Source organism: Panthera onca, chromosome B1 (assembly GCF_046562875.1).
Source record: "Panthera onca isolate mPanOnc1 chromosome B1, mPanOnc1 haplotype 2, whole genome shotgun sequence".
NCBI lineage: Eukaryota > Metazoa > Chordata > Mammalia > Carnivora > Felidae > Panthera > Panthera onca.
Genome location: NC_138342.1, coordinates 123,711,576 through 123,734,195, shown reverse-complemented (window position 1 = coordinate 123,734,195; position 22,620 = coordinate 123,711,576). Strand labels below are relative to the sequence as shown.

The following is a 22,620-nucleotide window of genomic DNA, read 5'->3' as shown; positions in this document are numbered from 1 at the left end:
AGAGGGGACACGCGTGTGAGTAATCATTGCAGAGCGCTACAGGATTTGCAGGGGCCGTACAATCTAGAGATAGGATAGAGCGGAGAGAGAGCGTCGCTCGACCAAGATAAAGGAATGCTGCTCACAGAGGGGACACCTGAATACAGGTCACCCTTGAACTACACAGGCTCGATTGTGCAGGCTCACTTCCACGTGGGTCCACATCTACAAGGATTTTTGCGATAAATACAGTACAATGCTGTAAATGTCTTTTCCTTATGATTTTCTAACATTTTCTTTTCTCTAGCTTACTTTATTGCAAGAATACTGTTTAAGATGGGTATGGCATACAAAACTGTGTTAATCAACAATTTATGTTACCGTTAAGGCTTCCAGTTAACAGCAGGCTGCTAGTAGTTAAGTTTTGGGGGAGTCAAAAGTTTCACGTGGGGGCGCCTGGGTGGCTCAGTCGGTTAAGCATCCAACTTCGGCTCAGGTCATGATCTCACGACTGGTGGGTTCGAGCCCTGCGTCCAGCTCTGTCCTGACAGCTCAGATCCTGGAGCCTGCTTGGGATTCTGTATCGCCCTCTCTCTCTCTCTCTCTGCCCCTTCCCTACTCGTACTCTGTCTCTCTCTTAAAAATAAAGAAAGAAAGAAAAAGAAAAAGAAGTTACATGTGAATTTTCTTTTTTTTTCTTTTTTTCTTTTTTTTAAATGTTTATTTTTGAGAGAAAGAGAGTATGAGCAGGGGAAAGGCAGAGAAGGAGACACAGAATCCGAGGCAGGCTCCAGGCTCTGAGCTGTCAGCACAGAGCTGGACGCAGGGCTCGAACTCACAAACCACGAGATCGTGACCTGAGCCAAAGTCAGACCTTTAACCGCCTGAGCCACCCGGGCGCCCCTACATGTGAACTTACAACTGCAGGAGGAGGAGTTGTTCAGAGGCCAAGTGTACTTTTGAAATCTGAATAGGATGTGATCGGGGCATTTTAGAAGGGAATAGGGTGAGGAACAGCATGGCACGTTCAGGCAACTGGAATATTTCAGCATCACAGGAGCACGAAGGCACGTGGAGGTGTGCTGAGGGATGCTGCAGGGAGTGTGGGGCTGGGGCTTTAGAGGGGATGGAACTAAGGGGAGGAATCATCTAAGGGTGCAGGAACCCCAGGGCAAGAATGCGGCGGCTGGCCTGAAGCTCAAGGCTCTCGTGAAGGTGCCCAGGTGCCTTGCTCCTTCTCTCTGGGTTTCCATGAACACACCATGCCGGGCCACTCCCTTTCCCCCTCCTCTTTTTTTTTTTTTTTTTTAATGTTTATTTGTTTTTGAGAGAGAGAGAGAGAGAGTGTATGTACATGAACACACAGGAGAAGGGGAGGGCCAGAGAGAGAGAATCCCAAGCAGGCTCTGCCCTGTCAGTGCCTGTTGTGGGGCTCGAACTCACAAACCATAAGATTATGACCTGACCTGAAGTCAGATGCTTAACCAACTGAGCCACCCAGGTGCCCCTCTCCTCCTCTTTTCCTCATTCTTTCTTCCTCCTCCTAAAAGTAGAGATAACAGTTCTTCCCCATCCGCTTCTCTCTACTCACCTTCCTTTGGATCTCCCCAAGTCCTCTGGAGTCAGATGACTGTTGGTCTGTGTGTCACTTGTCACTTTTCTGCCCGCAGCCATCCTGACCTCCACTTCCTGGTTAAGTACTTAGGCAAAACAGAACTGAAAGTTTCCCTCCGTATTTCTCCCCAACTCAACTTTTCTATTTTCCTACTCCTGTTGGTAGCATCTTCCAAATCTCAAGGCTTAGAAATCATAGAATTATTTTTTTAATCACCCTCCCCCTCATCCGGGCCACGTACAAACTTTCCTTGTAATTTCTCTCACATTGGTCTCTTCATTCTTTATTCAGACTCCTAGCCAGTCGCCTCCAGCTCCTCCCCATTCAACCTCTAGAGTATCCTGTGAATCTCTTCTGTCCCTGTGACCTTTAGTTGAGGCCCTCATCCTCTCCTTGCTTGGATTACCACCATAAGCTCCTAACAACTGCCCTCATTGCCACTTCCTCCCAGGCCTTCCAAGTGCCACTGCCAGGTTGGCCTTCTGCAGTGCAATCTGATCGTGCTCCTCCTCTGTGCAAACCTCCCAAAGGCTGGCTCCTCCCTGCCCCCTCTCCCTAAGGCTTCCGGGCCCCCACCTAAGATTCTGCATGCTGTCCCTACCTACCTCTCCGGTTTTATTTCTCTGGAATATAATGTGACCCTTTTTGTTAAACGGTTGTTCAGGGGAGGATTTGGCTTCAGCACCAAGGTTTCAGCATGAAGAACTTTAAAGGAAGGGAGGGAGGAAGGGAGGGAAAGAGGGGGAAGGGAAGGGAGAGAGGGAGGGAGGGGGAGGGAGGGAGGAAAGAAGGGGGAGAGGGAGGGGAGAAGGAAGGAAGGAGGGGTAGGCAGGGGGAGAGAGAGAGAGGAAGGGAGAGGCAGGGAGGGAGGGAAGAGAGGGGAGGGAGAGAAGGGAGGAAGGAAGGAAACTCTTACCCTGGAGCCAGACAATAGAACAGTGGTTACAAGAGGTTGGGGGGAAGAAGGGATGGGGAGTTAGTGTTTAATGGGTAGAACTTCATTACGGAAGGTGAAAAATTCTAGAGATGGGTGGTTGGTGATGGCTGCACAACAGTGTGAATGTACTTAAACTGTACACTTAAAAATGACTAAAGTGGTAAATTTTATGTTATGTGTATTTTACCACACACACACACACACACACACACAAACACACACACACACACACACGCCTCTTGGACCTCTTGGCCAAACTGAAGGTGTAAAAGTGAGAGGCAATTGAAGACGGGGGTGAGGGAATCTTGGAGACAACTGTGCTGTGATCCCCCACTGCAGGGTGGTGGGGATGAGGGAAGAGGTACTGGCCTCACCCCAACTCTAGAGAGCACAGCTTAAGGGGCGCCCACTGGGGCGTTTGTCCTGTTTTCCTCAGGAGGGGAGCCTACTACGCTGGTGTCTGACGTCTGCCTGGGAAATCTAGAAGGTGAGAAATGGAGAGCTGCCTTGGGGGCTGCGTGCACGAGCCCGAGAGCCACTGCAGTGCTGTGTGGGGTCTGAGCTTGCTCAGTTTGTAGGATCAAGTAAAGAGGGAGGTGTTAAATGTGGCTCCAGGGTAGACCATTTTCCTGCGGCACGGATGGCATGGGTGTTGTCTTATATGGCTTCCAGTGGGGCTGCCTAGATGATTGGTGGTTGGCAGATTCCTGGGTCGGTGGAAGGAATAAGGGACCCCAGACAAGAGGGAGTTCAGCCAAGTAAAGGGAACTACAGGGGAAAGATCACCTCGAAGTTAAAGGTCTCTGAAGAGGGGCGCCTGGGTGGCTCGGTCGGTTAAGTGTCTGACTCTTGATTTTGGCTCAGGTCATGATCTCTCCATTGTGAGATGAAGCCCCAAGTGGGGCTCTGTGCTGACAGCTTGGGTTGGATTCTGTCTCTCCCTCTCCCCCACTTATTCTTTCTCTCTCAAAATAAATAAATAAACATTAAAAAAAAAAAAAGATCTCTGAAGATCCCATGCTTGAATCCCATGAGAGAAATGCCTGCTGGCCTTAACAGGGTGAAACCATTCTAGAACAGGCTAGCAAAGACCTTTCCTTCCTCTGTCCCCCGCTTCTTCCCTCGCCTTCTCCAGCTCTTTTCTAGGGTCTGAAAGGGCCACTAGTGTGCTGGGGAGAAGGCAACAAGAAAGGGAGAAGAAGCAGATCCTTTCCTCCCAAAAGGCTACCTGTCGACCCTTCCAGGGAAGGGCAGGGACTCACCTTCCCAGAAGGTGGAACTGTGGACTAACATGTGGGATTGGGCCTTCGGGATTCTGAATCAGGACCATTTTGCTGCTCAAAGGACCATAAGGCTTTGAATTGTCTAAGAATTACCAGGTTATGGGCCGGCCTGAGTTTTCTCACCCAGGGACAGGAGAGGAGCTCTTTCTACAGGGCAGTTTTAAAGAGACAATGGAAGACAGAAACAGAGGTGCTTTTATGTTTATATTCTATGCTATGAGTCTGGCTTCTTCAAGGTGCCAGTTCCACCTCTCCATGCTGGCCCCCCAGCCAAACCAGAAAACAGACATTCCTTGAACACTCCAGGTAGAGTACAATTCTGCCTTTGTGCTGTGGTCCCCGTGGTCCTTAACTCCTCTTCCCACACTGTATTTTATTTTTACCTCTTTTATTAGAGAGCTGTTTATACTTGTCTGATCATTCATTTAGACTAAAAGTGCTTGAGGGCCAGAATTGTGTCTTCTTTGCCTCTGTATCCCACATAGCCTCTATCATAGTACTCAGTATGCAGTGGACATTTAAAAAATGGCGGAAACAGCCACATGATGGATGAATGACATAATCCCGTTCGGTAATTACTAACATGTACTGTTTGTGAAAGCAGAAAAGACAATATTATTGCGTTGTCATTGCTTTTTCCCCTCTGCCAAGCAGAGTTTAAATAGGACTTACCTAATTTGAAACCTACTTCTCCTATGCTACCAGGCATACACAGTGTTCTAAACACTCTTTTTTTTTTTAATGTTTATTTATTTTTGAGAGAGAAAGAGACAGAGCACAAGGGGGGGAGGGTCAGAGAGAGAGAGGGAGACACAGAATCCGAGCAGGCTCCAGGCTCTGAGCTGTCAGCACAGAGCCCCACATGGGGCTCGAACTCACAAACTGACATGGGGACCTGAGCCCAAGTCGGGTGCTTAACCAACTGAGCCACCCAGGCGCCTCTCTAAATACTCTTAAAGAGGAAATAATCACCTTTTTATGGGCATATGTTGTCATTTTTTTGTTTTTAAAATTTTAAGTAAATGACAAAATATCTATATTTATCATAGAAAAATTACAAGATACAAATGAGCATTGCAATAAACAGTCACCTTCAACCCACGTCCCACATATAACCTACTGTTAACACTCTTGTCTTTCCTCTTTTTCCATGTGCCAATTTCTTTCTTGGAATAGCAGAATAGGTCACTTGGGGTAAAATTAGTATTTGTCCTATTATTTTAAGAAGACATTCTAGAAGGATTTACAATGCACGTGGAGAAGGAAGATGATGGGAATGAGTAAACCCTGGATGGGTAGGCATGTTTCTGGGTGAGGGAGTCCAAGCAAAGAGTGAAATGATTAATTCAACAATTGTTTTGTCAGGATGCCCTAGGCAGAGGGGAGAGAGAGCACCGGTGGGGATCTCTAGCCAACTTGGGATCTGTTCCCAAGTCAGCCTGCCTCCTGCCTCCTACGCTAGCCTGTCCAGGCACCAGCTTGAGATGGGATTAGTTTGTGGGGGAGCCTAAGCTATAACTTAAGAGCAGCTTTTCTTTCTTACTTGCCTCGGGTGCAGATTAAATTTGGGGGAAGGGGCTAAACGACAAAGTGTCGCAAAAACTTTACAGCAGCGGTTTTCGGTTCGGGTGATTTTGCCCCCTCCCCGCAGAGGATATTGACAACGTCTGGAGTTATTTGTGGTTCTCACACCTGGAGGATGGGTGGTACTGGTATCCAGTGGGTAGAAACCAGGGATGTTGCTAATCATCTTAGAATGCACAGCACAGCCTCCCAAAATAAGAAGTATCTGGCCCCAAACGTCATCAGTGCTGAGGTTGAGAAACCCTGCTTTAACAACAACAACAACAAAACCATTTGGCAATAATGCTATTTCATGGAAGAGCGAGAAGCACCAAGATATTTCTTATATTATGCCTCACCTGCCCACTGAGATGTCAGTTTGAAAACTCTTCTCTGTGAGTCTCGAGTCTATCAGGTAGATTAAAAATGTAAAGGTTTTTTTTTTTTTTTTTATCAGTAATCAGCATTTTGTGCAATTTTGAAAGGTCAAGAGTTATCATAAGAAAGGGCAGACAACACTTCTGGTAAATCATACTTGAAATTATCCCAAGTAGCTTTCAAAACCCGATACCATTCAAGTCCGTGTTTGACCTAGCCACGGGATTTTTAACCCAGGGACAACGCTGGGGAAAGGGGATGGGAGAAGATAAAGAGCTACTTTCTAGCTTTGCTCTTTATATCATTGAGGTTCCTTTTAAAAATTAAGTGAATCCTTTGCTGCCATGTTTTTGTGTTTGTCCTCAAGCCTTGGAATGACTTGCAGGGTTCGGAGACATCACTACCTACCTGTGACACTGACCCCACTGTTTGTTTCCCAAATATTTAGTACTCTGAGGGAACACAAAGAGGGAAACGTGTGTTGTGACTGCACCTATGAGTGAGGTAGCTAGGTAGCTAGAGGTCACGGTGGCCGTCAGGTCACCAAATCCCTAAGGGGTGGCCAGGGGGTAAACTCAGCACTCCAGAAAGAGGCAGATGGACTACAAGTCAAGGCAGAGAAGCTAGGTATGTAACTTTGAAAGCTTAATGTTTTCTTTTCTTTTCTTTTCCTTGCCATGACTGAATCGATGAACTTGGTTTTTATGAGTTTCACAGATGTACCGAGAAACAGCAGCTTGGCAAGAATAGGGAAAGGGGGGAGGGATCTAAATTAAATATAACAGTTGCTCGTAATTTAGTTGCTGACAAAAACACAAGTCATTTTCCCTGAAAAGCATGTGTAGTATGTCAAGAGGAAAAAAGAACAATTAGCACACTTCTTATGTAAGCTTTTATTGACAACACTACATTAACTGTAATCATTTAGTTAGAAATGCTCTTCTGTCTTCTTTCCTACAACTCAATAAACTGTGCATGTACTTGGCTCTCACTTTTCTCCTGCTTTGTAGGGAAAGCATAGTTTTCTCTAACCACCCCAGCTCACAGCAGTGACGTTTTTTTGTGTCTACATGACCCCACTTTCTCGTCTTGCTAAGGTCAGGGCGCCACAACAGAATTCCATAGACTGGGTGGCTTATAAATGACAAAAATTTCTTTCTCACAGATCTGGAGGCTGGGAAGTCCAAAATCAAGGAGCTCAAGTATTTGCTGTCTGGGAGCTCTCGGGGGTCTTTTTTATAAAGGCACTTATCCATTCATGAGGGCTCCACTCTCATGACTAATCACCTCGCAAAGGCCCCGCTTCCAGATTCATATTGGGGGTGAGGTTTCAATATATTAATTCGGGGGTGGAGTGGGGCACATTTTCAGTCCAAAGCACTGTCTCTGTTTTCACATGCCCTTTTCCACTGTGTCTTGTCTTCATCTATAAGGACACTTATCACTGGATTTAGGGCCTCCCTGGATGATCTGGAACAATCTCATCTTGAGATCTTTAACTTAATCATATCTGCAAATACATTTTTTCCAAATAAGGTGGCATTCACAACTTTCCGCGATTAGGATGTAGACATATTTTGAGGGGCCACTATTTGCTATCTATCTGTCTCCTCTTTTTTTTCTCCCAGAATGCTGAGTACGCTGTAGTTACTAGTAAATGCTTATTGATTTGAAAGTGTGCTCATTTTAAAGTGACCCAAATTAATGGTCTGATTGCCTGCACACTTTGTTTCAAAGATGCTGTCATTAGCTCTAAGGACTGCACGGACATAAAGACACTCTGACTTTACAAGGCGAATATATGTTTCGGACTAAAGATCAAACATCTAATAGTCACACCTAAAGCAACAACAGTCAGTAAATTGAGCCATTATTATAACCTGTAAGATTGCTATTTTTCTCAGCGTCGATCCTTGGGCTACAATTAACTTCCTAGGTGGTCTTGAGGATTACTAGCTCCCAGCAAGGTATAAATGTCTCAGTTGAATCGACCCCATTTACCCTTTATTAATTTAGATGCCCTAGAAGAGAGAGAAGAAAAATTGGGTAGAGCTTTAAAGATAGAGGGAGACAATCGTAGTATTAATATGCTTGCTTTTATTTGATTTGCTGAAATTGCGTAAGTTCTAAAACAAGGACAGGCATTCACCATGTTCTCCTTAGTTCTGCAAGCAGCGTGGCAGAGAGGATGGAGTGCATGGGGGGAGTGGTCAGGAGACCCTGGGCACGGAACCCGAGTGCTGGATCTGGAGACCCAGGCCTGGTTCTGCTGCCGCTGCTGTGGCCTTGGGCAAGTCACTTCATTTCTCTGGGTTTCCGCTCAGAAAACCTTTTCAGGAAACCAGGTGGGCTGGACGAAGTAGTTTTTGAAACTGTGTTTCTTCTGAGCTGTGGTGCTCTTCTAACCTGCTCCCAGACGCAATCCTCATGGTTCTCTCTGTGATGAGGAACTGGATTTGGTTCAGAATTTTAAAACGGTGGTGTTCTTGTTTCTCCTCGTCCACCTGCTTGCAGCGGAAAGCTACAAGGAAACTCAGATGGTGAAGATTAAAGAGGAGCCCATGGAGGTTGACATCCAGGACTCGCATGTCTCGGTATCACCCAGCCGGAATGTTGGCTATAGCACTTTAATCGGGCGAGAGAAAGCCGAACCCTTACAGAAGATGCCAGAGGGCAGAGTGCCCCCAGAGAGAAACCTCTTCAGTCAGGATATCTCTGTGAAGATGGCTTCCGAGCTTCTCTTTCAACTGTCAGGTATGTTTCTGTGCAGAAAAATGTCAATAATTGGGAATAATTGGAAGGAAAGCCACTGTAACAAAGCAAAAAACACCTGCATTATAGATTTGTCAGACAGAAATCGATTTTGTTACTTTAACACCCATGCTGCCACTCAAACTAACGGTTAATAAAACGTTGCCAAGTAGAACTCCTGCCAAACTTTCGTTAATAAATAGTTAAGAATCATTTGAAATTAGAACTCTATTCAATTCTGTGCAAATGATCCCTGTTGTCTAGGCGAAACATCTCACCTCTAATTTTGCTTAGGCAGTTGATCTGATTAGCAGCCTTTTTTTTCTCCCCTAACGTTCAAAAGATAAACTTCGATTTACTCCAACAGTGACTGAATTACCATGAATTCCAAATTAGTGTGGTTTGAATTAAGGAGATCGTACTGTTTCTAGCCAAAAGAAAAGGAAAAAAAAAAAAAAAGGAAAAGGAAAAGATGAAAATATGAGGACTCTTTCCAGCTATAGCCTTATAGAGCATTTTCTGTAAACCAATGTTTCTACTTTGAATACTTGGAGTTTACAGGTGTAGGAATTACCAGCTCTGATAGAACAGACAAGGGTCCTATTTGTTTCCTTTGTTAACTCTTTCAGGCTGCATACTGTTTGTCCTTAACAAATTTAATAGGCTGTTATTATTTGGACATGGTTGAGATTGAAGATACCTACACATACAGGATTCAGATTTGTAAGAAATACACATACCTTGTCGGTAGTCAAGCATTGGCTTACATATGGAAGTTCATGCATCAGTAAAGTTTGTTACTAATGTTTGATAAACTCTGTTTGTTATGGATAACATATTCAAAACACCATGAGATGGCTCATTATTTAAGCATTCACTTGTTTTCCCCGCTAAGAAAAGTATCAGGGAAGAGAAAAGAAGCTGCTAGAATCTGCATGTCATCATGATAGTTCACCTTCTTGTTAGCCTGGTAACACACCCCAGTGCTTGAAACTATCAGTTGGTCCTGAAAATGGTGACCTCCCAGTTCTCGAACAAGGATTGTATCTGTGCAAAGTTCTGCAGTAACAGAAATAGTTAATTCTGTAAACTTAACGGGACACACAGATCTCTGCAAGCTCCCAAAAGCTCCAAATCATACAGGATGCATTTTTTTTTAAAAAAAAAGCAGGCTGAAAGTGTATCTAAAAACAATGTAACTTTGGGGGCGCATGGGTGGCTCAGTCCATTAAGCATCCGTCTTTGGGCTCAGGTTATGATCTCACAGTTCATGAGTGTGAGCCCCACATTGGGCTCTGTGCTGACAGCTCAGGGCCTGGAGTCTGCTTCGGATTCTGTGTCTCCCCCTCTCTGTGCCCCTCCTGTGCTCGTGCTCTGTCTCTCAAAACTAAATAAACTTTTAGTTTATTTATTTAGTTTTGAAAATTACTTAGCAGTTAAAATTTGCACAAGTGAGGCCAGTGTGGTTCTTTTCAGAAAGTCTCTGTCTCTAACAGTACATTATCACTGTCTACTATCAGCGAAAAACTTTCTGTGGAAGAGTTCTCACCCTAGCACTGTCACTTACTGCCTGGGTGACCTCAGGCAAATCTTGGAGCCTCGATTTCCTGCTCTCTGAAAGAATACTGCCTCTGAATCCAAATTCACCCCCCGTCGTCGTTCAGCAGACAGAAAGCAACTGTCCACGCCCAGGTGTGCATGCAGTAGCTTCAGACCAATGTTACAAAGTATTGGACAGATGTTGTAAACCTTTCGTTTTCCCAAATATCTGGGAACTCCCTACGATCTGGAGTTTTTTGCTTGCCCTGCCATGGAAATCTGAAACCCTTGCAGAGTTGGCCAGGTTTTCTCTGCATACTTGAGCCATTGAGAGCTGTGACAGGGCAGAATCCTCACATTTGAACTGGATCGGGAAGGCCAGAGTTCAACTTTTTTGTTCTTGAAAGCTAATTAAATAATTTCTGACAGCTGGTAGATACAGACCTCAAGACAGAGTAAGGGAGGGTGTACCTCTGCTTGGCTAATGATATTTTTTGTCCCTCGTGACATTTATCAGAATAAGTGCTTGATGACTGCAGAGCCCAGAGGTCTTGTGGCTGTTTTTATATCCCCTCTCACAAAGGGGCCTGACAATACGGAATGCTTAAAGGTTGTCATCAAAGTCAGAAGCGGAACACTTGCAACCACTGCAGTTTTCGTGCTGAATCAGAGGAAAGCAGAAATTTTCAGCTGGGGAAAGATACAGTAGAAATAGCTGTTTTTGTGGACATCTCTGTCTGTGTATATGTACTTACTAAGGCCTCATTAAAATCTGACAACACACTTAAAATTTGTTAGTAACTGTTTCCCTTTGATTGGTTTTTACTAAAATATTTTTGCGGAGGCTCTCTATATGCTTTTCATGATTGTCTTTGTGAGTAAGACAGGGAGGGTTTGCACACTTACAAAAGAAAACCGCAGGAGGGAAAAAGAAATGCTAAGGGAGTTTCTGCTTAAGCCTTAGAAGATACAAATTGAGTAAGAACGACCTGAAAGGTATATGTTTCATTCTTTCTCCTTACAGAAAAAGTGAGCAAAGAGAACAATCACACAAAAGAAAACACCATTCGGACGACCACCAGGTAGGTCATTTTATGCGGGGTCCCCTCAGAGCGCCCTCTGTGTGGGGCCATCAGGCTCCAATCACGTGCTGCGCATTGGTCCCCAAGCTGTTTTCTCCCACGGGGTTCAAAGGAGTCATGCCCTTTGCCACCAGTTTGTGTTAAAAATTTGACAGAAACAACACAGAAAGGAAGGACACCAAGGGGGAGGACCACTAATATTTATCAAACATCTAAGAGCTGGTACTTGGCTGGAGAATTTTCCATATGTTCTCCTTTCTTATTCCTCACAGTAGTTTTGTGAAGTAGATAATATTCTCCTCTTTGCAGAAGTTTCTTGACTTGGGAGTTTAAACGGGCCGTGCAGCTGTAATTGGGAGCCGGGTCTGTATCTCAGGAAGGCCTCCCCCGCTCAGTCGGTAGACCAAGGTTTTACTGCAGCTGTGCTCCTGAGTAGCTCGGCAGCTGGGGACTGATAATTTGTCACCAAGGATATCACAGCATTGTGAGGAGGGCAAAAAAATTTAAAGCAGAAGAAAATGCTTGAAAAGGCCGCAGGAAAGCCATTATTGCTAACAGCTGAACATAAGGAAGCTTTCCATTTGCCAAAGGCAGTTTGAGGAGGTCAGCCAGTGGCGCTGCTCCTCCCCATCCATTTGCCATAGGAAAGGTAGGGGTCCAGCCAGTGGCGCTGCTCCTCCCCGGCCTGGAAGGCCGTCCAGACCTGAACGGTTCTGCACAAGCTCCAACAAGTGCACACCCCACCCCTGCGGAAAAAGGAAACCCTGGCGGGGGGTGGGGGGGTGGGGGGTGGAATGCGACCTCTAGCTCTGAAGGACCATTCCCCACCCCCACCCCAGGCCACCCCCCAGCTTCTGAGTTAGCCCAATATGCAGGCTTTACCGAATGAAATAGGAACAGAGACTACGACGTGTCAGCTACCAAGAAGGCTTTAAATGAAGGAACTTTGCTTTCCTGAGCAAACTTAGCAAATTCTTCCTAATGGGAACAGTTGACCGGTTTTGTCTTTTTAATTCTTGCAATGAAAGATAAATATGCTTTTCTTTTTGAGGCGGTATGAACTGACCGTGGAGTCTCATCAGGCACCTGAACAGTGCTCATTTGAACCTTAACCCGAGTTGTTGTTTTTTTTTTTAATTCTATGAATTGGAATTTAGAAATATCAAATATCAAACAGTAATTAAAACAGAGCAAGCTGGCCTCGCACAAAGTTCACGGCGCATTAGGGAAGGGAAACCTACCGTAACAGACCAGAACAGTGGTGCTGGCCTTGTCTCTCTGTATAAGTACGCGGGTGGAAAACCGGGCTCGCCATCTTGTCTGCAAATTGTTTTGGGAAATGGGTCTGGGGGCTGGGAGGGCTATTTGTCTATTAAGTTAGTTGCTCAAACAGGAAATGTAAGCCACTGCAGATTCCAGTGGACCTTCTGCATGTATTCTGAAGACCATTTAATAAGTCTTGTGTCCATGGGTGTAAACACGTGAAATTGTCCTGCTTGGGAGATACTGAAAGACAGCAGACGAAAAATAATAAATGTTAATTTTAATTTGCAGTCCTAGGTGTCTTGAAGTGTCATGAATCTAGGTTTCCTAGAAGCAGAGCCTGAGATAGGGATCTGGGAACGGGTTTTATTGAGAGAGTGCGCTCAGAGGACCATGCTGGGCCGTGAAGGGGCAGGAGAAGGAAGGGGAGGTTGTGGAGCAAGGACGTGGTTTTCACCGGATTCCAGCTTCAGTTCGATCCCACAGAGAATTCTGGAGCATGAATTGCACCACAGGGTAAAGCCTGCCTGGAGGCAAGGGGGCCGACTGTTTGGACCACCGCCCCCCGCCATACTATCCACTAGCTTCAGGTCACCTCCAGCCAGGGTTGAGTAGCCTCCTAGTTGCAGGGGCTCCAATGGCGAAGGCAGTTCTCTCACTCGCTGTTAGCAAGCAGCACCGCCAGCCGCTTGCGGGTGAGTGAGGTAATGCAGGAAAGGAGCTGTGGGCAGGACCCAACAGCACCCCCTGTGGTGGTTTTCTGCTGCATCTTTATGATAACTAATATTTATACAACAGAAAGGTGTGCTGCGAAGCCATGTTATTTTATGCTTTTCAGGTGTTCTCTGGGAAGAGTAAAAGGAGGTTTGAACCAGTCCCAAATGAGTGAAATGCGTCTCATAGTCTAAATTTCCTTGGCTGGAGCTAGAGCATAATTATAGGATAGAAGAAAAAATTTTTTTAGCCATTTGGCAAAAATGAAGCAATCCTTAAATTCTTCTCTTGCTGGGAGATTATGAGTAAGAAGAAATCCAAATGAGATCTTTTGCCCAAAGCAAAGTAGGGGGCTTGCTGTGAGCCCCTGACATGGTATAGTGTTCAGAAACCAGTGTTACAGAATTCTTGGTTTATTCTTCTATAGAATCCTTGGTGTGTTTTTATTTTTCCTTTGAGTAGGAACTTGTTCAATTAGCCTCTCCTCAAATAGATCTCTTTCTTACCTTCTCACCTCATTACTTCAGGCGGAACAGAATCAAGTGGCTTTGTGCCAAGAAATCCTCTTTAACTTCAGTTAACTGATAACAGGGATGGGGGGAAAATGCCAACTACCTCTCTTCTTTTTTGATTCCTGTTTTAGAAGGAGCCCTTATTTTGCATGCACAAGGTCAGCTCATGGGGGTTTTGTTTTAAGGTATGATTTGCAATACTTTTCAAAAAAGATTGATATCAAGCTCAGAATGTCCTTATCCCCAGATATTTAGGTAATACTTAGTGGGATCTTCCATATTTTCCAGAAGAAGCTCACTGTCCAGAACGATGGCTCCTGATTGCAGTCAAGATCAGAATCTGCCATGTTTGAGGGTTGTTAGGTACATTGAAGATAGTTTAACTGAGATCAATTCTTCCAAATGCCAGGGGTGCCTGAGCCCCCTCCACTCAGTGAGATCTCCTCCTGCCCCTAAGGTCTGGATATCCAGGGGGCCGAGGGCAGATGTGCAGTACTGAAGAGAGAAGCTGATTCTCTCCCTGTCCTGTACAAATCCGTAACTCTGTGCACAGTTGTTTGTCATTTTTGGTCTTGACTCTCATTCCAACTGCAGGAACTGAGAAAAAGTGCAGCAGCCTAGAAAGAAACATTGTAACTCAGCATTCCAACATGTGCTTACCAAGGTGCCGATTTCCGTGCCTGGGCACCAGGAGTGCGTGAAGCTTGTGGATGCATGTGCAGCCCACTGTCCTCCATGGCGCTGACAGTTACACCTCCCTCCTCGTCAGATCCTTTCCATTGGCAATTCTGCTGTTTGTTAACACCTCTATTATAAGATGGGCAGTTATGGAGAGAGAAAACGATGTTAGCATTCCTTGTTAGCAATTTTTTGAAACCAGGTTTAGGTGAAGCTAAAGGTTGAAACTAATAACTAGCAAGTTTCTGAATCATTGGCTTTCTACCTCATTTTTTTTAAAAAACTCTTTCAATGGAAAATGTCAAACATATACAAAAGTAGGGAATGTGCCCATCACTCAGTTTGAACAGTTATCATCTCATGACCTATGTTGACAGGGCCCCTCCTTTTGTTCTCCATCCCCCTAAATTATTTTCTTTTTTTTTTTTCTTTTTTTTTTTTTTTTAACGTTTATTTATTTTTGAGACAGAGACAGAGACAGACCATGAACGGGGGAGGTTCAGAGAGAGAGGGAGACACAGAATCTGAAACAGGCTCCAGGCTCTGAGCTGTCAGCACAGAGCCCGACGCGGGGCTCGAACTCACAGACCGTGAGATCATGACGTGAGCTGAAGTAGGACGCTTAACCGACTGAGCCACCCAGGCGCCCCCCTAAATTATTTTCAAGCAAATCCCAGACATCATTTTAAGGACTTGTTTGAAAATGCCTTTTTTTTCATCCCAAGAATTGAGAGTCAGCTACTTAAATAATATCATCTTCCCCAAAGTAAAAAACAATCTACCAAAGTGCCATGTGGCCAGGCAAAGAAATCAATCTACTTAACAGCTGGAATGATTGGATCGTGTGGTCCCACTCACCAACGCCTTGGCCTTAACCTTTCCACCCTTGTTTGTGCCCTCCTAGGGGCCCCTTCACCGAATCAGTCCTTTAGTTGGAACTTCGCTGTAAATGCTAAAACAGCAGTTCTTTTTGCCTGTTTAACCTCAGAGTCCAGCAAATTCAATCTAAGGGTAAAGAAGGCTGTGTGTCTCCTTTGAGATAGTGTGTGGACTGAGTGTTCTTAATGCCATTCTACCTGAAGAATGAGATGAGGAGACAGTCCAGCCAGACCCAGGAGAACAGAAGGACTGAACACTTAAGAGACTAATAAAATCCTGATTTTTCTATTTCCTTTCCTAGCACAAGCCTAGATTCTGCAGGGAATAGATAACCAGCTAATATGTATCATTTGTTGATGAAAATATATGAGGCATGATATCATAACCAGATCCCAAAGTTTAATGGAATAAAAAGAAGATCTACATCTTCTGACATGGACCATCACCCAGCCAGATGCTGGATAAGATCGAAATAGGAAAATGGAACCCTAGAGTAAGAATCAGATAGCTCCTGGCAGGTGAATTGGATATGCTCAATGTTGTGTAACATCAGGAACGTCAAACAATGGCTGCCAAGAACCCTCTCTTGGTTATTTGTTCTCCCTTTTACCCATTAATAATTCAGTGTCCTCGGGGATATAAGATTGCAGGCCTTAAGAAAAACTTCTCACACCTGGTTTGCTTTATTCCAAAAGCAAGGAAGCATTTGCCCGAATTGTCCTTTTCTCCTCTATAAGACAAAAAGCAGAAGTGGGAAAATCAGAGAAAGGTAGACTCATATCCTGCTGTGCCAACCAACATTTAATTTGCCCAATTTTCAGAACTTGAAATGTGGGCTATTTGTTATGATTTAGATAATGGCTCTTACAGTGCTTACTAAAAGACATATGCACTTGGAGGTATCCAATATAGAATTTTCCTGTGTGATGGTTTGAATACATGTCCTTAAATATTTATGATTCAGTAATAGAAATTGCACACATTTAGAAAAGCATGACGTGCTGCCTCAATTTATATAGTTTCTTCTTTTCATTTTTTGGAAGGCAAAAGAGAATAATGCTCTATTACCTTAAAAAGTAAAAGATTACTCACAAAGAAAACCAGATTAGACAAAAACGATTAAGAAAAAAAAAATAAGAAAGAGAGCAAATGAAATTGGTGATTGTTGAGTAGCTCTCCACATAGTCTCATTACCCATTAAATTTTAGGACTTTAAAATTAAATGCATTGAGATTCCATTTCTAAAAAAAATGGAAATTGCTACTAATTTCATGGAGTCCCTTCAGTTAAGATATTCACTGCTTTTTTTGGTGAAGTCAAGGCTCTTGGTGGGCCATATGGTGCCACTGCAAATTTTAAGACATCCTTCCTGAAGATACTGCCATCTGCTGGAATATTGTCACAATAAATACCTAAACCTCTGGTATCTGTGGAGGTGTGTGGTGCCTTTGTGCAGTGCACAACCTGCACCACTGTCTGCAGCTGCTCTGACACAACTGTTGACCTAAGTGTCTTTTCACTGGTAATACATCCTTTTCAACTTATGTTTGAGTTTTTATTTTTCAAAGAAATTAAAACTCATTCCTGAGAATAGTAGGATATATATGTAATTGCAATGGCCTGAAATTGTTGCTGCCACTTGGACTTTTTCCTTATTTGACCAAACCTTTCTTAGTACTTTTATCTATTCCTACACTCCATTGTCCTGTAACCATCGTCTCTGCCATTTTTCTTTCCATCTGTGATGTCTATATTGAACTGTTATAGTTGAAACAATACACTTCCAGAACCGTTTGGTATCGTGTTACTCTGAAGAGACAGGTTTAAATCTCCTTTTGAGGGTCTAAAGAGGGCTGTGCCTTTTCCTCATTTCCCACGAGCTCTGCCATCTTTATTTCTCCTGCCTTGCAACAGTGTTCGTTGTTGTTTGTATAACTCGGAATAGCCAGGGATGAAGCATACATTTGTAACTCTCTGTAAGTAGACATCTAGCTTTCTCTCTTAGCCGCCTTTGACAAATTAAGCAGGGGTGACATGACCAAAAGGTCTATGCGACTCAGGTGCTAGTTCAATCCCATTGTTCTTTTCTGGGATTTTCTCTTGAGTATGTCTCCACAGTTTTTACTAGAAATATATCACGTACGCAAGGGTTGACCTCTAGTTTGGGGGCGAGAAGCCCTCTTGGATGGTGCAACAGGCCAGGAAGCATCCATATCGCACTGGCGTTACCTACAGCATCCACAGCACAGAGTCTTGCATCACTGCAGGGAAGACTGCGTTCATCTAGTCTCCGCTCACCTCAGCAGAAAGCCCCTTGTCTTTGTTGATGCTCAGAGTCAGGTTCCTGTGGGAGATCCAGGTCCCTGGCAAGCTGACATTTTGCAGATCTGGATATGCAGGTTCATTTCCTTGGCCTGCGGTTGGCTCTGGCTCCCGGGGTCTGGCCTCCCCGCCACAGCGGCCCTCCACAAGGCCTGGCATTGTGCTTCTCGTCCTGAGAAGTTTCCTGGCTCCAGAGTGGATGAATGCTCACAGCACCAGCAGGAATTGTTCCTGAAAACGTGGTGTTAGGTTGTACAGATTGGCCTGCCTCTGAGACAACCCTAAATAGAAGGCATTTGTGCTTTTGCAAGAAGAAAATAAAAACATCGCCAATATCTACTTCTTTGTAAGATGCTCTGTTTTTCTTCTGTATTTTCAACAGCCTCTCTATTCCATAGCTTTTGGCCCTTCTCCAGCTGGAGTTGACGGATACTGGTGGAATCATAATTTACATACAGTTGTCCCCGCCTATGTCTTAAAACTGCCTTCAATCAGGGGTACCAGGGTGGCTTAGTCGGTTGAGCGTCCAACTTCAGCTCAGGTCATGATCTCACGGTTTGTGAGTTCGAGCTCCGTGTCAGGCTCTGTGCTGACATCTCAGAGCCTGGAGCCTGCTTCGGATTCTGTGTCTCCCTCTCTCTCTGCCCCTCCCCCGCTTGCACACTCTCTCTCTCAAAAGTAAATAAACATTAAAAAATGTTTTAAAAATAACTTATTTCTAGAGAATATTGGAGAGCATAAAGAAGAAAAAACCAATCTTTATAATCAATCCTGCTACTTAGAGACAGCCACTGCTAAGTTGGTCGTTCTTCTCCTGGCTGAAGTTTTCGTCCATTTATATACACATACTTTCCTATAAAAATTGGATCTTACTATATATACAGTTTTGCAGGTTTCTCTTTTCACCCAGCAGTATATTAAGAACTTCTTTCTGTGTCAGTAAACATAACTCAATATTATTCTTTTAATGTTTACATAGTATTCAGTGTTTGCATGTGTCATAATTTATTTCATCAGCCCCCTGTTATTAGATATCAAGGGTTTGGTTTTGTTTTGTTTTCCCAAGTTGTTGCTAATATAAACAATCTGGGGATAAATTGACTCAAAAAAGCACTCAGTTTTCAGGCTTTTGCATGAATTGTCTAATTGACTTTCCAAAAAGTTGAATCTACAATTCTACCAGAAGCTAATGAGAGAGAGAGAGAGAGAGAGAGAGAGAATATTTTAAAGGTCTTCTGCTTTATCATTAATTTTTTTTAACAGTTGGGAGGTTAAAAATTATATTTTATAGTTAAAATCTTTGTATTGATTGATTCTTAATGATGTCAAGTATTTACTTCATGGAGAGGCATTTGTATTCGTTCTTTTGTATATTTTCTCTTATTGTCATTTATTATTCTGTTTGGTGGTTTGGGTTGGAATTTTTGTTTGGTTGTTATTGATTTTTTTATTATGAAAAATTTCAAAACAGAACAGAAGGATAATGAAATAAACCACCATATTCCTATCACCCACTGAAAAAACATTTGTCACACTTTACTTCACAACCCTTTTCTATACTTTAAGATCACATATACTTTAAAAAACCCTATACTTTAAAATCACATCCCAGACATCATAACATTCAGTTGCAGACTCTTTAATATAGATCTCTGAAAAGATAAGGATATTTTCGACAATATCATTGTACACCATACAGAATTAACAACACATTTGATTGTTTTTTAATTGCTGAGAAAGTTCTATTTGATCGGTGCCAGCTGAGTATGCAGCCATGTCAGTGGGCCAGGAGGAGGAGGACATTTTAGCTTTCTTGTCAACTCTGAAAATTAAAGATGAAAATCTGGGGCTTATATGAGCAGTATAATGACCTTGGTTCTCATCTGTCCACAAGCCCCCTTTAGAAACCCACTGAGTCTGCAATGCAAGCCTCAGTTTGTAGACAAATGCCCTGGCTGATGCCTGCCGATGGGTAGCAATTAATTCACGCTTTATTCACTATAATCCTTTCTCAGAAAATGTGTGCACCCAAGGTGATCGATGACCGGGTTTCCAGGCCTGCCCACTGGGGTCATCAGTGGTCTTCTCTGTTGTGTCCCCTCCCAAGCTTGAGTAGGGAACTTGCTGTTTCAGATGGTCAGAGTTGTCTTCAGGTCCAAGGCTTGCAATCATTTTTACTCTTGGGCACTCTTCTCCATCCCTATGTTCAAATTCTTTTATTAAAATAAATAAATAAACACATAAAATCATTCAAGAATAGGGCATCCTTATTTCTCTGGTGTTGCAAAGAGAAGGACAGTGTTCATGAACACCATTGAAGCTGTTTTCATTCATTATAGATGATTATCTTTTTAACTGACTGCTAGAATGTTCATAGGAAAATTGGCACCGACTGGTATACCTAAAATATCTGGGCCCGTTTCAGAAGAAACAGCTAATCTCTCATCCAAAGAGAAACTGAGGGCCGAAGCTGGAAGTTTGGGAGGACCACATACAGTCCACATGACATATAGTGATTGCTATACCTTAGCAAAATGACCTTGCCAGCGTTTTTATAAAGTGCTAAAAATTCTTTTACAAGGATCTGTGGAACTGAGTATTTAACATATTTCAATGCAATCATTTATAAATGTTACAAAACACATAGATATGTAAGTATATAAAAATATTTTAAGTATCTATTATTCTGTTATAAACTGTTGACAAAGAAAGTAATCAAGGCCAGTAGTATTTGAGATAAAAAGAAACACTTCCTACAAATTCACACGTTAATCATGAAAATTAAGTTGGAAATGAAATAATGTTACTTGACCTTTTATAAAAAATGAGATATCTGGGGCACCTGGGTGGCTCAGTCGGTTAAGCGGCCTACTTCGGCTCAGGTCACGATCTCGCGGTCCGTGAGTTAGAGCCCCGCGTCGGGCTCTGTGCTGATGGCTCAGAGCCTGGAGCCCGTTTCAGATTCTGTGTCTCCCTCTCTCTCTGCCCCTCCCCCATTCATGCTCTGTCTCTCTCTGTCTCAAAAATAAATAAATGTTAAAAAAAAATTTAAAAAAAATGAGATATAAAAAATAAAGCATGGTGATGTTCTGTTGTTCGGTCGTGAGCATATTTTCATGCAAGCGACTCCAGCTTCTCAGAAAGTTTCTCGTGACCTTAAGGTACTTGGGGAAATGTTGAGAAGATTTAGTTATAACCAACCCAAATAGTTCCCCTATTCCTTATCTTCGAATAAGCCCATCTTTTGTATTTGATGTGTTGGAAAAGCTTAACAAAAACAGCCCTCTTTGCTCTTTGGCAAGGACTGTATTCTGTCAGTCCTTTGGCAAGTCCTGGACTTGCTCAGCCCTGTCCAGGTTTTGTTGCAAGAAAACATTTCCGACTTGTCGTCCTTTCCTTTAGTGTCATTATGTCTGCGTGGAGACTCCATGCGGACGTTACCTGTATCCATTTCAATCTGTCACGTGTCTCATATGCCACATGGTCAGAGAGTCCTTGAACTACAGCAAGGTTTATTCTCGGAATCACTGTTCTGTTGCCTACTTTTTCTTAAGGCATGGAAGATTTTCTCAACCATTGCTTCCTGTTCACTTCAAGATGTTAATACAGCGTGTCACCCTGAGGGTGTGTCCCAAGGTCTAAGTGATTCAGAGGTCAGAGTTTTAAAAATATCAGTACAATGGTGTTAGGTAAATATATGGAATTTCAGCCCTTTAAAAAAAACATGCTATATTAGGACAGAAAACTAGGATTTTACGGACTTGAATTAATAATGGGGGCTGAGCAGAGATTGAGGCAAGCCCCGCACACAGGGCCTTCTGATGAGATGGCCGAGGGGCTGGGGTCTGCTGGGGAGCAGGTAGCAGCCACAGAGAGAAAACGTTGACCACCACAGAACTTTTCCATTCCTTTTGCAATATATTATAACTTTTCAGAAATATCTGAGTCAGATCATCTATTCTTAAGATTTCCTTAAAATAAAACAAAACAAAACAAAAATTAACCCGGAATCTTTAGGACATATTTTATGCAGCTCTTGGAAAAATTCCTGAAGCCCTGTTATGCACTATGATACATAGCTGAATAGATAATCAAGTGCTTTTACTTGAAAATACACCATCTTTTTTTTTTTTAATTTTTTATTCATTAAAGAAAAATTTGCAAATGTGCAAAGGAAGTCAGAATGTCACTTCAGGATGATTTGTCTGAAACTCTTACCTTCATAGAATTTCCTTCTACCCTGAAGTATACAGATCTTTACTGGTTCTGAGTAAAAACTCATTACAGATCAAAGTCTCTCTTCCTTGTTTAATCTTTCTTTTCTGTTTGCCATTCCCAAGTTCAGTCCTAAGAGTTATTATTGTCCTTGAGAAGGAAAAAAAAAATTTCTTCTCTGTTGCTCCTTTAAAATAATTGTGTCATTATTTATTATTTTTTTAATTTTTATTTTTTTAATATAATTTATTGTCAGGTTAGCTAATGTATAGTGTATATACAGTGTGCTCTTGGCTTCAGAGTAGATTCCCATGATTAATCACTTACATACAACACCCAGTGCTCATCCCAACAGGTGCCCTCCTCAATGCCCATCACCCATTTTCCCCTCTCCCCCACATCCCTCCCATCAATCCTCACTTTGTTCCCTGTATTTAAGAGGCTTTTATGGTTTGCCTCCCTCTCTGAAACTATTTTTTCCCCTTCCCTTCCCCCATGGTCTTCTGTTAAGTTCCTCAAGTTCCACATATGAATGAAAACATATGGTATCTGTCTTTCTCTGACTGACTTACTTCACTCAGCATAATACCCTCCAGTTCCATCCATGTTGGTGCAAATGGCAGGATTTCATTCTTTCTCATTGCCAAGTAGTATTCCATTGTATATATAAATCACATCTTCTTTATCCATTCATTCATCCATTGATAGACATTTGGGCTCTTTCCATAATTTGACTATTATTGAAAGTGCTGCTATAAACATTGGGGTACAAGTGCCCCTATGCATCAGCACTCCTGTATCCCTTGGGTAAATTCCTAACAGTGCTATTGCTGGGTCGTAGGATAGGTCTATTTTTAATTTTTTGAGGAACCTCCACACTGTTTTCCAGAGCAGTTGCACCAGTTTGCAT

The 22,620-nt window shown here is 43.1% G+C and overlaps 1 protein-coding gene across 6 annotated transcripts in view; it reads left to right on the top strand.

The window, feature by feature from the left end:
- ZNF827 (zinc finger protein 827) overlaps nt 1-22,620 on the top strand; it is a 175,351-nt gene that overhangs the window by 83,035 nt on the left and 69,696 nt on the right. For all 6 annotated transcript variants that reach the window (XM_078445713.2, XM_078445714.2, XM_078445712.2 and 3 more), the window contains exons 6-7: nt 8,270-8,509; nt 11,070-11,127. In XM_078445713.2, coding sequence (XP_078301839.1) covers nt 8,270-8,509; nt 11,070-11,127 — 298 coding nt within the window. The remainder of the gene's footprint in view (nt 1-8,269; nt 8,510-11,069; nt 11,128-22,620) is intronic.